Genomic DNA, 18,854 nt, shown 5'->3' with positions numbered 1-18,854 from the left:
ATCCTAATACACAGTTAAGTGTACTTTCTACTTGCAGAGAAACACAACTGCTTCTCTTTCATTGCTTTGCGGAAATCTTATAGTTCACCAAGAGTGAGCAAGTTCAGCTTTCTTGCACATCAAAAAATTCCACAACCAACTAAAGGTATCTGGGAAAGTACTGACAAGTCACTAGATGCTTAAATGAAAAGAGAGACCATCTTACGACAACTCAAGCTACTAAACCAAATGTTTTCATGTGACTTTGCCCCCCCCACCCCCTTCAAAGTACACACTACTTGTAAGCTTTCTTACAATTTTGGGGGGCTCTTATTCTTGCTTGCTAATTTACTTTTGATCCAGTAACAATTAAGCTGGGGGGGGGGGGGGGGGGGGCGGAGGAGAAGATTCTAAACTCTTTTTTCCTGACTAGTTCCAGAAAGTTGTTCCTCGCAAAACAGATGAGAAAGTTATACAGGAATTCCCTCATAACCTAAAACTCAGTGTCAAATAGAATAGCAGGAAAAAAAATCTAGCAGATAGCTACTAAACATGCTTGCCTTGCTAAAAAGACATCATCAACATGTTAACAATGTAGCAAAAATTATGGTGTATCCAAGTTTAAAGCATCTGTTCAGAGAAACAAGTCAGAACCACAATTTAGAACAGTGCTTTTGAAAGTATTTGCACTGATCTGTCAATTACGCTAAATTTAGTAGTTTAAACTTAGATCCTCACAAGAATCAATACTATATATTTCAATGCAACTGTAAACCTTCATGTAATAAAGCATTAGTAAAGTAACAAGGGCAGCAAAAAATCAAGTGTAGAAAACAACAAAAAAATGTATTAACAACAACACAATTCTTCAGAGTATGGTATCATATAGCCTGCTATAAACCACTTCGAGCATTTATTTCTACTGAGGGGATAAACACAGGAACACGGATCTACAACCAACTTCCATAGTATATCAAATGGATTGGTACCCAGAGCTTCTTATAACCACGTAAACTAAGCAGGCTGAACCTTGCCGACCAACTGACACCTCGGTAATAACCAGTACTGCAAAATGTTACAGCTAGTAATTCTGAAATGCATATAAGCCAAAAAATCCCAGGTTGTTGACAAATCACACTCTTTCAATTAATGCCTAGCTAGATACCTCAGCTGTTCCAGTATCTAACATCATTAACTATCTGGGACAATATCAGTGGAACACTAAAACTAGAAAATGCAGAGACATCTAGGAAAGCAAAACTACACTATTTACACAGTACAAACAATACTCAGGAATTTTTAAAAAACTGTAAGGAAATTAGTAATTTATACTTAAGTATGAAAAGAATGTCTACAGCCTGGGAAATGGAGGCATATGGTAAAAGATAAATGATGGGGGGGGGGATGTACCTAACATAAAGACACTAAGTTTACAAATTTGAGATCTGTTAACAAACCACAAGACTGATCATAATTGCAAGTTTTAGCCAGGACAAGTATAAAACAATATATTTAGGGCTTAGTTGAAAACAATACCCATACAGTTTACATCTATTTGATATTAAAATAGGAGAGACTAAAGCAAAGAATTCAAACAGATTCACCTGTAGGGCCATTTCAACACTAACCCAGCAGAGCTCTTCCTCTCCTAGCAATGACAGAAACAGATGAAAAAGCCATGCTAATTACATGCTTTGCTCTGATGACAGGAATGGAGTCAGATTGCTTCTGTCCCGACTCTGGTTACAAGTACCTCTGTGCTCTTCCTCTGGCTGACAATGTTCTCATTTACCACATAATAACAATCACACCAACTACCTTAGATTAAATTTTCAAACTTTTTTTGCTATGAGGTTGTCTAGGGTGTGGTTTTTTTCTTCTCCCCTCGAACGAACACTATAAATATTGTCCACGTGACCTCACAGATACTTTGACCACAGACCTAACTGTTGCTCTGAACAGCCAGCTGAATATGTATGTACTTGCACAACTTGACATATCATCAGCTTATTAGACAATATAAATTTTTATGCCACTAGAATTAGGACATTTTCACTTCAAGGACTACAAAACCATTCTAATAAACTAAATGCAGCGGTTTTGCCAATAATACAATTTACAGCTTAGCAAAATATATCTGTTCAGTGTATCACAAAAGTATCACTAAAGAGTGACATTCAGGAGTTTAAGGTACAATAATTTATTAAGCCAAGCCATTCCTTTAGGACAGTCCGTTCTGGCTTTATAGTTCAACTTCTTTAGAAAATTAAATAAACTGTCTGGCAGAGTTTATTTGCTTACATGATTCAAGCTATTCTTTCAAACAAGGTGAATGAACCTTAAGAATTATTTATTGTTCCTCATACCATCATTAGCAAACTGACATGTAAGTAAAATTTGGGTCCTGACCAGGGAACTTTTATGACAATTTACCTGCCTTATCTGAAAACCAAGTGAACAATGAATTATATACAGTCTCATTGTAATCTCAAGCAACATTTGCACCACAGAAACCTGGAATGGTTCTAACCCCAAACTAAGTGTTTCATAGCTTAGGAAACTGTAATATGTCTTTCTTTAATGGGACAGAATAATGTCAATAGCACTGCAGTCTCAGTAGTAACATACAACACTGTTTCAACTACAGTTTTGGGGAATAATCATTTTCTGACCTCTGCTAATGTTTCTCAGCCATTAGTACTTCAAGAAGTAGTCACTAAAGCCAAACCCATTCTGGAAATAATGAGAATGAAGACTGATCTCTATCTGCTCCCACTTCTACCTCTTAACTGTTTTAGTCTCGCTGTCCTACTACTGTAAATATTTTTCTTTGATACTCCTTACATCTGGTGAAGCCAGAAGCAGAGAAATTTACGTACTGTACTACTGCATTGACTACTACCAACTGTACAGAACACTATAAAAGTTTCCTGTAGTCTTAATGTTCAGTGGGACAGAAATTCAAATTAATATATCAGGGTGACAAGTATAGTTAAGACTACAAAAAAAATCGACTTCCCAGAAATCTGAAGAAGCCAAGTACCCGTGCTTCCAAACTCCATTCCAAAGGAAGGCATGTCCTAGCTTTTGCACTGTGCCACCTCAGAGACTTTTCATAACTCAACCTCTGCTCTAGAACACCAATCCCTCCCTAAAATGGTCCTGAAAATGCTGCATCACAGTACCGGTAAGATATAAGCCATCATCCTGCCAAGGGTTAAATAAAAATCAAACAAAATGGTAACATTAGGAATTCAGTTCTCTAATCCAAGCTCCTGTTTTAACAAGAAAACAAGTAAGATCACCATCCCTGGAGGTATTTAAAAGACATGTAGAGGTGGCACTTAGGGACATGGTTTAGTAGTGGACTTGGCAGTGCTAGGTTTACAGTTGGACTTGACCTTAAGGGTCTTTTCCAACCTAAATGATTCTATGATTCTATTCTATGGTTCTATGATTCTAAGATTCCTTTGATTTCTAGTTGATCAACCATCAAACTTTGGTTTGAAAAACACTGCCCTCAAGAACAGGACCAATTTCTCAAGCGACATTTTTTTACCTAAAAAACCTATTTTGTGCCACATATGGTTCTGTTTTGAATTCAGATAACTTTTATGGCCTTTGAAATATGCAGAAATGCCTTCATATTTGTCCCAGTAAAAGCCATGCCAGGATTATATAGACACATACAATCAATTATTTCTTGGATATAAAACTCTCAAGCCAACAGGAAGGACAGACATACTAAAAACAAATACCATTGCCCAACACCCTACCAAGCTATAATTCTCGTTAGTCAGTGCTATTCCAATATTTCACTCATCAGTATTCCTCCTTCTCAAATTTTTATAATTATAGTCATCATCAGAAGGAAGGTCTGAAAAATTCACTAACTACAGGGAAACAGAGAAACATTCTCTGGAGAGCTCAATGCCCACATATCAACCTTAGCGAATTTAGCATTTTAATTAGTGGAAAATTCTAGATATTTCAGCTGTGCAACCGAATAACGGAAGGCAACCAAAGTGATGCACCACTGCTTTTCCAAATGTGCATTTACCTTGAGTACTGCCTGCTGTATTCAAAGCCTTAACATGCAGTAACATAATGCTTATCTACAAAGCTCCACTCAGGATCAATACCACAGTTCAGAGCTCTGCTGTCAGCAGTACCTTGATCAAATTCATGCCAATATTAAATTAGTTTAGTTTGGCAGAGCCAAAAGCAGTTGCACGGGAAGGTAAAACGCTTTATTAGGGAATAGTTCCCACTCCCACTTCCTTCTCCCAAAAGGAACAAACAGGACAAACCAAAATGACAGCTTGAGATAGGGCTACACTACACAGCAAATGCTTGCTTTTGTTTAGGATGCTCTAGCCCGGGGAAGAGAAAGTTCCTCTCCTTTGAGCAGTGAAACTGGTCAGAACTTCAGACATCTGTAACAAAAACTGTTAGGAGAAACGAATCCCTCATGAGGATGAGGCAGCACACTGACCAAATTGGAAGCAGCTTCTTTCCAGCAGTGGCAATAACAGATGGTGATGTATTTCTCAGCAAGGCAAAAGAAACTTATGGAGCCTTCATTCTTGGTTGAACTTACGAAAGCTTTGATTAAAGTTCTATGAAAAATGTTAGCAAGAATTTTATTTGGTTGTTTTTTCTCTAACTAAAGATTGTGCTTGTAGTTTAAATTTTTGTAGTGGAAATGCTGACAATACTGCCCAAATTACAGCATCGCAATCTGAATCTGTCTACTCAAGTCAGGCTGATGAGGTCTATCACGACAATTATAATTTTTACTTTTTACTTCAATTCTGTCATGAATATAATAAACAAATACAAAGTTTGTTAAAAACCTTCACATAGAAGTTAAATTTATGAAGTACATTAAGTATACAAACATAAGGACAACTTGATATATCCAGACTTGAGATTTTCCCTACCAGTTCCTGCTCTACCATAAGCGAACTCCTTTCCAGCTGTACTTTCATTTTAAGACATATCAAATTTTTAACAGCCTATATAGATATTAAAACTATTTTCCTTGACTTTGTGTGCATTTAAAAGACCGGTCAGTACCTCAGTTCATGTGAGTAGGCCCTCTCAAAAATTAACTTATACCAGTGTAACTGTTCAGTTACAGGTACTGGCATAACTGTAGTTCTGTTTGAAGAAGCCTACCTTCTACTCATATAAATACGAAATGTTCTTACAAATTTTTCTGGTACATCTGCACTTAAGAGTTTGCACTAATCTCTGCAGCACAGGCATGGGCTGGACAAAGCCTTTGCACAGACAACCCCAAAATTTTTCATATGCTCAATCACATGTTTAAAGCAAAGGCACCTACTTAAGAAACTGCTAAATCGGGGCCCTGTTGCTGTCCTCCTGAGAGCAAGGCACACGCCCAGCTCCGTGCCAAAGGCTGCTTCCCACGTCAGGGGCCCACGGACACAACCTACGCTCAAGTTCATAAAACAAACACAACTCCGTGAGAAAACATGCGACGACTCTCATTGTCAAGTACCTGCATTTTGATCTATCCTGTATTACCGGGCCACCTGCGTACCGTACAAACCAACCCCCTAACACATTTACACAAGTATTTTTCACTAGCAGTTCTGTGTAAAGACGGGTTTATAACCACAGATGAAATGCCGTTCGGGAACGAACTGGAAGCAGGCTGAGCAGAAGCAAAGGTCCCTGGAAGGGCTTCCAGGCCTGCGCTGATGTGTCACAAACTCATCACCCGGCGCCAGCCGCCCCTCCGCCCCCTGAGGGGCACGTCCTGCCCCCGGACACCAGGCCGCCTCCGGCCCGGCCCGGCCGGACGTGGAACATCTCCCAAGCATCCCCATTATCCACAGACAGCGATTATTCGTGACTCAGAGGATTTGGGGTTGGTTTGTTTACGCGGCCCCACGCCAACTCCGGAGTTCCCGGCAACACACATCTGCGAGAGAGAAAGCCGAGGGCAGCTGGGCCAAATCCCAGCCTCTGTTTTAAGGACTTCCCTGAGGAGATTTCCGCCCACCCCCACGGACACGAAAAAACAAACCCGGAGCGAGTCCTGGAGCAGCCGGGCTCGGGGGGGAAGAATGGGGCTGCGGGCGGGGAAGTTTGGGGACACCAGCAGGGCCGCCGCGGGGAAGGCGGCGGCGGCGGCGGTCCCGGGAAGGCGCCAGGGCCCGCGGCGGGCCGAGCCCCCCCCGCCGGCGGCCGGGGCCGCCGCGCCGCCGGGAGAAAGGCCGCCTGTGGTCCCCCTCCCCCGCGGCGGGCGGCCGCCTCCCGGCCCCGGAGACGGAGGCGGACGGGTGGCGTCACTGCCCCGGTACCTACCGCAGCAGGAAACGACGAGAAGCAAGAGCTGCGCTGACCTCCAAGCCGGGGAGCCTTCTGCGCTCCCCCAAGGGGCCATAACACCAGCCCGCAGGGAGGCGACGAGGAGCCGGACCTGCCACCGCCGGAGCTGCTGCCGCCGCAAGAGGGGCCCGGCCGCGCCTCGCCCACCGGAGCTGCCGCCTCGGGGAGCGCTAGCGGCCCGCACACCCGCGCCTCATCCGCCCGCCCGCGGCGCCATGAGCCGCCACCTCCACCGGCCTCGGCCTCCTTCCCCTCGCGCCGCGCCGCTTCCTCCTCCCCGGCTGGGCTCCGCCGCGGCTGCGCACTGGCGGCCCGAGCGCATGGAGTCGCTCCCGGCAGCCGCGGGCCGGGCGGGCGGGCGAGCGAGCGGGCGGGGCGGGGCGGAGCGGAGCGGAGCAGCGGCCCCCAGAAGGCGGGGGAGGGCCCGGGCCGCCACGCTCCGGCGCGGCGCCGCCCCTCCGCCGCCTCCCTCTCCCTCCTCCTCCTTCTCCTCCTCCTCCTCCCCCCCCTCCTTCGTCGTCGCCGCCGCCGGGTTTCGGCCCGCCCTTGGCAGCGCCCGGCCCGCCCCGTCCCGGGAGCCGCCACCCGCCGAGGCCGAGGCCGAGGCCGGCCTGTCCCCCCGCGCCGCCGTGTCGCTGACCCGAGGAGGTGTCCTCTGAGGAGAAGGGTTCAGAGCGGGGAGGGAGGGTGAATCTTACCGTCAGTACGGCGGCAGAGCAGCCTGGATTCCCGGCAGAATAACCGAACGGGTATTTGGGTGCCCTGGCACTCTACCTTGAAGAAAGCTCTGTGTGTGAAATCAAACCCAATCTATAAAGCTGGCGGCCGGTGTGTTTCTGACCTCCGAATTTGCATTTCACCGGTGAGACCGAAAAACTACCGTGGGAGCAAAAAGCGTAACTGCTGTGGATGCATGGCATCCAAAATTATGGACCACGTAGAAATTCCTTCTGACGCTTCCTGTTCAATTACGCTTGCCTGTCTTTCACCCTTTAATGACACCATTTTCCTGTTGCACAATTATCTATTGCTCTCAATTGTTTAACTGGGTGTCAAAAGCAAGTGGGATTCAGAGCGCAACATCTATATTTATCTTGAATTTTGCAGTGCCTGTTGCAGACTGGAAGTGTATCACCTCTGTTGTACTAGATCAACTGATCGACTTGGAAAAACGAAATACTACCATTCCTGAGAAAAACAAAAGTTAATTTATGTTGGTAGGGCTTTGTATCTACGCCAGGAGAACAGATGTGTTGGATCAGGCCAAAGTTCTTGCTCCAAAAATGGTGATTGCTATGGGGAGTGCACTACCCTATTTCTCCTCATTCCTCTCTCTTTTCGTAGAATCATTTAGGTTGGAAAAGACCCTTAAGATCATCGAGTCCAACTGTTAACCTAGCACTGCCAAGTCCACCACTAAACCATGTCCCTAAGTGCCACATCTACAAGTCTTTTAAATACCTCCAGGGATGGCGACTCAACCACTTCCCTGGGCAGCCTGTTCCAGTGCTTGACAATCCTTTCGGTGAAGAAATTTTTCCTAATGCCCAACCTAAACCTCCCCTGGCTCAGCTTGAGACCGTTTCCTTTCATTTGTTGTTCTCTGATTTCTCCCACATTTATTTCCCAATCCCCATCTATTTGGGAAGGAAGAGAAGTATATTGGGGGGATGTCTCTTTTGAGAGGGAGGGGAGGTTTATTTAAGGGTGAGTATCTGGATGAAGATGCAGCATTAATAATAGTCACCAAAGAAGGATAGTAAACCAGACAAGCATGAATGCTCTCCAGCTCTGAGAAGTTGTGGCCCAGGAACACCCTGTACTAGAGATGGTATCACTGAGTTTAATAATCCTCGATGGATTAGTATTTAGTAAAATTGTCCAGTCACAGTTTGAACCTATGAGGCATGTGACTTCACCTCTTGGAAGCCATGAGTATGCCTACAAAATTAACACTTTAAGGAAGAAAACACCCTTCACTTACAGGTTTATACAAATAAGTAAAGCATTCACAGCATCCTAGCCAACAACCTTTTTGGTTTCTTTCTACTCGCAAGTCTAACCAACTTCTTCAGTGAAACCTCAGATGCCCTATTTTCCACCCCGTGTATCCCATTCCTCTTTTTGTTTTTAATTATTAAATGTGGCACTGGAAGGATGCTTAGGAAGTGTGGTCTGTAGCTACTGAGAGAAGCTTTACTGCTTTTATGAACAGACACCACACAAAGCCTATGAACACACAGGGACTTCTAACCCTCCCACAGTAATTACAGCTGTACATGCTGGGTGCAAGTCCTTACTGGAACCTGTTAAACTCTCTGCCATAGAGATAGGTCAACATTAAACAAATCAGCACATGATCCATAGCCTTCCTCCATTCCTCCCAAAGTTATTTTTGTCCGTCTAGGTCAACACAGTTTCTACCACCCAGTTGTACGTTATTGAGAGATGTGATATGATTCTCTTTCCATAGATTTTAGTTGCATAACAAAGAAGACAACAGTAATTATCTTTTCATATTAAATGCTATTCCAGACAACCCAGATATCTCTGTTTGTGAAACTGCTTTCAATCACTTGCACAAACAAGTGGCTACCCTTTACCATGTACCCAGGTTGATCGTTCATGGCAGCAGAGAGCAAAGCATCAACCCCTGGCATCATGGGCTTAATTTCAACGTTCTCAAAGACACAGTGTGAAGGATGATATGCAAAACAGTCCTGCCTCAGTACTAAATGAGCTTGGCAAGCAAAATTTGAGACTGAAGTAATGATCTAGAGAAAAAAAACTCTGCAGGAGCAGTTTGCCTGCATAGGAGTTGAGCTGGATCTTCTAAGTCCAGGGAAGAAAATGTGTTAGTAGTCCAGGTAAGACACTCGGGATGTCAAGCAACATCTTCCCATGATTCTTCACCAAATCTGTGAACTTCAAAGTATTTCAAAAAACTTCTTTCCTAGCAAAGTTACCCAAGTAAAAAGTCTTGCTCCTGGGTTTGTTTTTTTTTTGCTGCTCCTTCTGTTGGCCTCTGCCGAGAGCTGTCTGCTGTCTGTCTTAATCTCTTAGATGTTTGGGGAGGAGAATATTGTTTCTCTTATACCTGAAAAGTATGTAGTAAATCATAGACATAGCTTTATATGCATGAAATTATAATCATGACTCTGTTTTTTTGTTTAGTGGGGTTTTTTTTACTCTTATCTGAAGATGACTAATAGAAGTTTATCAATAGGAATCATTTTAAGCTGGCACAGAAGTTGACACCATCTTTCTTTTGTATTTGAAGGCAGGTGAAGATAAAACATCCTGAAAGTACACACACGGTTCACCTTGTTGTAACAGGCAGTCATTCTTCTGTCTGAAGCTCAAGGCTGGCACATGAAGCTACTGAAGCAGCTTCAGCAAGAATTATCAGGCACCCACTGACGATATCAGCATATGATCTTTTCCCCCAGTAGTTTTACTTTGAACATTGTTTTCTTTTTGATGATTGGTTGTTTACAGTCACTTCAGCTTCACTTCACTGCCTGGCACACGCACTTCCTTCTCTCTGTCCTTGCTCTTTTTTTCTCTTCATACCCCTTCTTCATCAGTTCTCCCTTTCTTTTGTCACTTCAGGCTACGCTGTTAGCAAATGCCACCCACAGATTTAACAGCAGTTTTATGACCCATTGTAAAAGTTCTCCCCAGTCCATTCCTTTCTCTCTATTCCTGCTCTGACGTCTGTAAAATTGTAGGAGACAATCTTAGTGTCTCTCTAATGCCAAGTCCTGGTTGGGACTACTCAGCACCATTTTAAGACACAATAAGAATGGGGACAATTTAAAAGGTTGACCAGATCTCAGCTAAATGGAGTTAACAGTAGTTTTCCTTCACCAATCTCATTATTTTCTGTCCCCTTCAGGTGAGGTCATAAGAAATGTTGCTCTATTCAGTACCAGTGTTTAATTTTTGGTGAGACCTCTACCACATCTGAATTTACTTCACCTGTTTTTTGCAGAAGAACTCAAGTACTTTATCATAAGAATGACATTAATAGAATTCTAATTATTCTTATTTTGTGACATTAGTTTTTCAAAATCAATTATTTATAAACTTAAAGCATAAAAAAGCAGGCAGCAGAGGAAGTAGATTTCTCTCCCAGATTTGCATTTGTTTTGCAGCACAGCCTATGAAGACTGGGACAAAAATTATTTGTTCCATCTATTCAGTGATTTATTTTTTTTTAACAGTTGTTTGCACAGCAGTTATCTAATGGGTGCTAATAAACTAGATTTCTATCCTACATTAATTTTAATTCTACAGCTACCTCAAATCTAGAGTACCCTACATAACTTCACTGCAAAATGATGAAAGACAGTAGAAGATGGTGCCAGAAATGTCTGGATCAAGGCCATTGTGTTAAAAATATATAGCATGCATCAGAATCTGCTTGTGTTGTGCTGATGTGCATATCAGTATTGCTGTTGCATGTTGGAGGAAATATATAAAATGCGTTAAATGATCATTTATTTCTCTGGTATTTATTATTAGTATCATTGTGCGGTATAGAGGCCAATCAAGAGTAGGGTCCCATTTTGCTAAGGACTGTGCAAACATAGGACTTGCTGTATGCTGTGCAGTGGAAAACAGTCCAAATATGGCTCAGTTAACTGCAAATGAAGTATGTCTGAAGCCAGTGGCAGTGTAGCTGCATCCTTGTAACTTGCACCCAAACTAATTTTGTACAGCATATTAGTTTAAGCACCGTGCTCCACTAGCTGCTTCTGGGATTCACAGTAGTTTCTTCAAACCGCTACAAAGCACTTGGACTAAGTCACTGCTCTTTTTCCATGCTTTATCACCTGAGGACCTGTTTGTAGACAGTTTGTAAGCTCTTTGCCTAGAATCTAAACTGAGTAACTGGATCCCCCGCAGGAGAAAGGGATTTGTGTACAAGCAAGTTTTAAGAACTGCCTACAAAATTTGTTAAAAGTAATTCATGTCCCTAATGTCCTAGTAGTTATTTTTTCCTGTTAGTCATCCGAATCTGGACTCTCTCTCTTACATATATCGGATATTATGCTTTAAATATTATTACAACTGTTCTATGTTCAACTGACTGTTCAGATTAAATCATGAGTTGTAGTCACAGGCTCTATAGTTTCCCTGACAATAATAGCACTTCTGTCATGTGCTGCATGAATTGCTATTGACTAATTTTGTAGTTTTAGACATTTCTGGAAATGTTGCCCAAGCTTGTTCATTTATTAAAGTACATTGCTGCTGCTGCTGGAAGGACAAAAACAGAAGGAACTTCAATTTGGAATAAGCCATGTGACAAAGTGTGACCTAATTCAGCCTGCAATTACACTGTGTAACGTAATGCTTAGATGAGTACCTACAACATAGTAACACTACCGGTGTTAAAACTGCTTTTGTTCTTTCCTTACTGTTAACTAAAGCAGCTTAACTCTTTCTGTGGAGATGTAGACCTAGATGGCAGGCAAAGGTCAACAAGTATGGTGATACCTTCATTCCTCTGCCTGCATCCTTAATAACAGCTCCAGAAGTGGCTTAAGAACCACTGCTATATTAGCATTATTTTACTACAGGATTTCCAGTGCACTAGATAAGCATCAGTGGTTATCTAAAGTGGTTGAATAGCATCAGAAGATGGGACAGAATCCTAGTCCATAGTCACATCACATCTCAGAAGAAAATCTAGTCTTTCACTCCAGTCATTAGAGACCTAAGGCTGCTCTTAGCAACCATTCTCTTACCTTTGGATTTAGTTTCTCAGGAGTAAGGAACAGGATCTGCTCATTGATACCTCGAAGAAACGTCTATCACTGAAATATCTGTATGATATTTACACATGTGTACACATTACTGTTGTCGTGGTTTAACCCCAGCCAGCAACTAAGCACCACGCAGCCGCTCACTCACTCCCCCCCACCCAGTGGGATGGGGGAGAAAATCGGGAAAAAGAAGCAAAACCCACGGGTTGAGATAAGAACAGTTTAATAGAACAGAAAAGAAGAAACGAATAATGATAATGATAACACTAATAAAATGACAACAGCAATAATGAAAGGATTGGAATGTACAAATGATGCGCAGTGCAATTGCTCACCACCCGCCGACCAGCACCCAGCTAGTCCCCCAGCGGTGATTCCCTGCCCCCACTTCCCAGTTCCTAAACTAGATGGGACGTCATATGGTATGGTAATACCCTGTTGGCCAGTTTGGGTCAGCTGCCCTGGCTGTGTCCTGTGCCAACTTCTTGTGCCCCTCCCGCTTTCTCGCTGGCTGGGCATGAGAAGCTGAAAAATCCTTGACTTTAGTCTAAACACTACTAGCAGCAACTGAAAACATCAGTGTTATCAACATTCTTCTCATACTGAACTCAAAACATAGCACCGTACCAGCTACTAGGAAGACAGTTAACTCTATCCCAGCTGAAACTAGGACAACTGTGTAAAACATAATAAACCCACAAGACAAGCCCGAGTTTAAAGTCTAGTCAAAACAATGAGTTTATCAGCAAAGATATTTGTATAAAACTTTCAAATACTTTTTAATAATTATCCAATCACAGAAAGAGCACAACTGTTCAGCTGATTCATGGATAGAATGAAGAACTAAACTAGTAATACTATTTTAATTTTAGAGCAGACAAATCTGAAGACCAAGGGGAAAAGAAAGGCAAAAAAACTGAATATGCCAAAGGAAGAAAAAGCCAAGACAAAAGACTTCATGATTGCAAAGAAAACAAAAAAATCTCTTCAATACTAACAGAACATTTCATGAGCAGTTTTCAAAACCTAAGAGGCTAATTAGCTAGTGTGGAAGGAGCTATTAAAAGGCCTACATTTTTTTTTTGTGAAATTTTTCATTTCCTAAATTAAATTTATTTTTACTTACACACAATTTTTGAAGCAATTATCTTTTCAAGCTCCATACTGACAGTGCTAATATTCTTGATTTTGAATTAGGTTAAATTAGAACCTTCTTCATCTGGCCTGCACATGCACATCATGTCCCCACTGGTCATTAAGGCAGAAACAGCATGAAGTCTGAAATAGTGAACTACTTCTAAAGTATAGCCCAAAGTTCAAAGAAGCAGAATGAACTCTAGTTTTTATAGCAGTAATCATGTTCTGCATATTGACAGGACTGGAAGAAAACACAACCAATGTGCTATGTTAATATTTTGCCCAAATAGATTTTTTTTTTTATCTTGTTGAGTGCAGCTAATCTTTAGCCACGGTTCCAGATCATCTGTTTGTACTGCACACCCATAACCTCCCAGTGGAGGACTTTGAGTTGGAGTGCAGAATCTCAGCCAGAGGAGCTCTGCAGCCCTTTAGTGCATTCAGGAACTTAAGCCAGTCTCCTTCCCTAATATGTGCTAAAACTGATGCCTACAATTCTTCAGGACCAAGACTGAAGTGCTTTGTTTTTCTTACTCAATAGCAGTCGGGATGTTGCTGTTTTAAAATTCTTAATGGATTTTGTCCAGCTTAGCCATACCTAATGCCATTTCGTAGATGTGAGTTGCAATTTGGAGAAAACCATGGGGTGTAAACTTGTAGAGGTGGGCATGAGCACTCAGTAGGATAGCTGCTAGCTTCAAAGGGAGGAACTCCCTAGAGGAGCTAGATGTTCAGAGAGGGGTTACATTACTTTGGCGTCACTCTTCCTTTCTAGTGTTCCATCCAGTGGAAACTATCCTTCAAAGTCATAATTTGGCTCTTAATGCATGACTGAATCAAATTTGGCAAGAGGAGCTCCAGTCTTAAATCTGAAAGCAATGATATCTCTTAGGTGAAGGTTCATGAGAACTGTCAGATCATCTAGCTAACTGTAGTAAGACCTTAACATAATCCACAGGTTAGACAGGGTTAGAGGAGAGGGCTTCTAAGAGCTTCTCTCAGGCTGCTAAATACAGACACAGTAACTGACAGCTACTGTCTTGAGCAAAAGTGTTCCAAGGAGTACCACACTTTTCTGCCTAAACTTCTGAACATGACAGTTATTCTGTCAAAGGTCCAAAATTATAGTAGACACACACACACACACACACACGTGTGTATATACATATGTATTACATTAATATACACTGTTACACCTTCCACTCTTATTTAGGTACCTTAATCTTAACAGTACCTATTCCAAACAGTCTAGGAGTCATTCTAGGTCCTTGCCCCAAAATCCTTCCCTTGCCCCAAATCACATGGTTATTAAAAAATTGTAAGACTCTCAATAAGGCTTTGCATATGACTTGACTCATAAAACTTGGCAATACAGTCATATGCTCACCCATTCAAGCTAAGTCAAAAACCACGTGGTAATATTTTAAGAGTGCCAGGGATTTGCAAAGCTCTGGAAGTCCCCAAGATGAACATGAACTTTTTAGTTGTCAAGTGTGTGTAAAATACACATGTAAATTAGAACTCAAGGCAGGTAATTTAATTTTCTAGTTTGTTTCCATTTACAAAGTTATTTTATAGACCATTCTAGTCTACTCTGCCAAAACTGTCTTTGTTTGAAGTCTAATATACAAACGTACCTGTATTTGTAAAAGCAGACCTATATTAATCTGCACAGAAGGCAGAGTAAGTGCATTTCAAGACTTTGTGCCTGAAGATGTACATTAGTATATTCAAGAGCAATGTTCAGCAATATAATTTAAAATAAAATGTCCTGAGTTTAATAACTCAGTATTTTAATTGGACCTTGTGGTAGGGTGATATCCTGTAGTGAAGAAAGATATCCTACCTTTTGTTTTTAGCATTTCTCCATCTTTTAACTAAAATACAAGAAAATGTGAAAAGAAGATTAAGATTATGACATTCACATTCTGTCACCTATATTTCAGAGAACATACCAGCAGTACATTTTACACCTAGTCATTAGAGCTACAGGAGTAAATTAAGGCCTGGGTGTCTAAATCCCATTTGCATCTTTCAGTGCATCCGCTGGGAGCGGGAGTGGGAGATCCACAGCAGAAGAGACTGCCTCATATTCCCTGTTCCCCTGTAGCCACAGAGATCACTGGGTTACAATTAGCATGATCATTTGGAGGAGCATTTCAATATGCTAAAAAATACATTTAGCACTAGACTCAGTCATTTTCCATTTTAGTTCTCCACTGTGCCAGACAGTTTTGCACTTCATTTTTCCTTTCAAGCTTAGTCCTACTATGTTATGATGATTATTTATTGAAAAGATGTTTTCAATATATTCCTGTCAGGCTTGTAGAAGTCTTTGACACACTCCAAGTGAGCAGTAGCACAATAACACTGAAATATTTTCATGGCAATATTCAGAGACTTTAGAGCTACAGGGTCTATCATGAACTGCAGGAATTAGCATTGTTCCTCAAAGTAAATGAAGCTCCACTAATACCAGGTTTTTCTGAAATCACTCTTGGATCAAGCTCGAAATTTTCCATTTGTAAAAAGTTTGACCATTTGATGAAGTTTCCCTTGTCTGCAAACAGACAGCTGGCTTTTTTTTTTTTTTTTCTCCCCCACTGGAAAAAAGTGATAATGGCTAATGGACAAAGGCTTTTGTTTGCTTGCTACAAAACAGCTGCTTCTAATCTACCTTGGACTCGCACTGGTATTGCAGTATCAAGAAGGATGTAAGCAAACAAACAAGAGGACAATGAGATCCTGAAGGGCAGATTTCCAGCACCAGCAAACCCACTAGTAGTGGATTCAGATGCAATCTGATGCAATAGCAATGTAGTTCACTGCAGTCATTTATTATATAGTCCTTTAGTTCCAAATGTGCAGAATAGTTTTCTACTGCGCCCGCATAATTGCATTGCAGGAGATATCTGGGACTCCTGGAAATGCTGGCAGCTGGGATCATTTTCTTCTGAACTATCATGTGAGGCTCTTAAAATTCAGAAAGGCGTTTTGTTATTTTTTCACAGTGTTCAAATTTTACTTGTTTATTCATAACTATCCAGGGCAAAAGGGTAAATACAAAGGCTCTGTCAGTAATAAACCCTCCATCGCTATCTGCAATCCTGTCCCTGATGACTGGTCTGTGTCACAGAAACCCAGCTAGCTGCCACTGCAGCACCCGTCTCTCATTTCACTCCTCTGTGTGCCCTCCTCCCCCTCCTTATTCATCACAGATCTAGAGCTGGAAGGATAAAAACTGAGGGGAAGCCAATATTTCCTCACACTTAATCTGTGTGTCCAGAGACAGTATACACTCTGGCCATGCTGTTAATCTCTAAATCCCCTAAACAGATAAAGCTTTCTAGAGAAGCTGCTGTAGACACTGAGGAGAAGATAAAACTCACTTGGTTGCTTCCTTGGAAGACTTCAACTTCCTAGCCTGAATGTGGACATAAAGTGCAGGAACAAATCCCTGTCTTGGTCTGGCAATTTCTTCCTGTAGGAGGAGATAAAACCTGCTGAAAATAGGGGCAGAACTATAAAATTTCATTCCACCAAAGAGGGACATCAAGACAACCTCCAACTCGGCTGCTGTTTGCAGCGAACATGCTGGCTTCTCCTGGCCAGGCTCAGTACAGACATGGTGCTTGTTGCTCTAAGGATTAAAGTGTCCTTGACAAAGGAAAGGTCACTGAAAGCTCCACATATTGCTGCAACTTTTCTGTGGACTCTAAAACTCTGCTCATTAGTTACTCATTTCTTGCTCTTCCAAGCAGTAGCATGGAGAAGTGGAACCTATCACATATATTTCAGTTTGCTGCCTACTTGAACTACTCATTAAACAAACCCAAACTAAAGTCTCACTTTCAGTACAGACAATTCTGCATAGGATAGTCTAGCCTAGCTGTAAGATCTACTTAGCTCTGCGACAATTTGTGACATTTAGGCTTTGCCAGAAAATAAAAAAAGGAAGGTCAAGAATAATACAAGATTGGAGTGCTGCTGACAGGACTTCTATGGGAGCTGGCACAAATCGGCACTAAATCAAGAGATAACTTTTTCTGCTGCAGTTATCCTCATTGACCTTGAGAAAAAACAAAGCCTTTCTGAGTCTCAGTTTCCAAGGTAAAGAATGAGGTAATGCCCCTTTGCCCACCATTTCCATTTAAACTGGGAAGATTTTGATGGTGGATGTCTCATTGCATGAATGCACAGCGCCCATAGCTCAAGGATTCTGATTTCAAGTATGCTATAATGTGTATAGTAAACTAAATTAAAGAACTGCCTCTGTAAAAGACAAGTACATTCATGAAATGTATGTCTGGAAATTCAGCAGGCTCTTTGTGTAATTTATTAGTAGAAAGCCTATTCATCTGCTTTCTTTTCAAAAAACCAAGGGCAACAAAAAGCAAAAGACGCATCCATGAAGTAAAGATTCACAGAGAGTAGAGATGCAAATACCCTGCATCAAGATAAGGCCTCTGATTCATTTTACTGCAGCCATTAGGTTTCATTTATTGGGAAATGCTCTCCATGTATAGATGTGCACCAAAAACCTGGAAATCTCTTGAGTGAAGTCTCTAGCTGCTAGTGCAAATTGCTTGCAAATTAGGTTTCATTGGAATTTCAAGGTGTGTCCCCCCCCCCCCCATTTTCCTCCCTCCAAGAAACCCCCCAGCCCATGTAAGGAACATACAAACATTTTTGATACACATATATACATGCATAATTTATATGTTAAGAAAAAAAGTACTTTAAACTGCAGTGCATTCAAAAGTGAATAAATTTTAGCAATGGATGCACGTACAGCCTTGATTCTGTCTTTGTGCTTGTTCATTACATAGCATTCTCCAAATAATAAATCAGTATTTATTCTCCCACTGTTCTTCTTAGGTGACTAACAGATAATATTCCCAGTGTCAAATGCTTTATTTTTTAAACCTGTTGCTAATCTGTTCAACAGACTTCTCGGAAGCTATACGTCTGGGGTAGAAACTCCTTGACTAATAATTATAATTAAGTAATAAAGATTATGTCACTATGTCTGGTGATCTGGCAGGTAAGGGAATACATGAAGAAACAGAATATATAAAGATGAGCCAGCCTAGAAGATACACATCCTGTAGTCTTCAGGGTATTCACTAATAAAATTACTGAATGACTTGTAATTATATTTTGTAAGCTAAGGGAGAGCCGGAATCATATCTAAGGAATTGGAAATGAAAAGATGGACTGATTAGGTTTTTTGTTATGTATAAAGAAATACTAGCAATTACAAATTGCTAAGCATATCTTGAACTTCAGTAAACGTAATTAAGGTAATAAATAAGAAAATCTATATGTATCTATACCAGTGAGGACTAATAACAACAAGTCAAAGGATGCAGATAAAAAGGCATATGACACCTTAGTATTTTAGTTCAGAATTGGATCAGATAGCTATTAGATACAGCTATAAAATCTTATAGGACTTTAGGAGTCATGGAGAGAGGAGCAATTCCATAGTCAACAGCAACATGAGTTTGAGATTCCTCTCCAGTGAGACAGTACGATGATAAACAGTAAAATCCAAACTTGCCTAATTAAATATGGAGGAAGCCTTCAGTATTAAAAAAA

At 41.4% G+C, this 18,854-nt stretch overlaps 1 protein-coding gene across 2 annotated transcripts in view; it reads right to left on the bottom strand.

Moving 5' to 3' along the window:
* The window catches only part of LRP12 (LDL receptor related protein 12), a 53,250-nt gene extending 46,543 nt beyond the window's left edge, over positions 1–6,707 (bottom strand). Inside the window, exon 1 of one of the 2 annotated variants that reach the window (XM_030012327.2) lies at positions 6,319–6,707. In XM_030012327.2, the coding sequence (XP_029868187.1) occupies positions 6,319–6,397 (79 nt within the window). In that variant the 5' untranslated portion in view covers positions 6,398–6,707. The remainder of the gene's footprint in view (positions 1–6,318) is intronic. The other variant, XM_030012326.2, reaches the window with a different exon arrangement.
* Between the last annotated feature and the right edge of the window lie 12,147 nt (positions 6,708–18,854).

Source organism: Aquila chrysaetos, chromosome 4 (assembly GCF_900496995.4).
Source record: "Aquila chrysaetos chrysaetos chromosome 4, bAquChr1.4, whole genome shotgun sequence".
NCBI lineage: Eukaryota > Metazoa > Chordata > Aves > Accipitriformes > Accipitridae > Aquila > Aquila chrysaetos.
The sequence above is the reverse complement of the archived record's forward strand: the minus strand, read 5'-3'. Positions and strand labels throughout refer to the sequence as shown.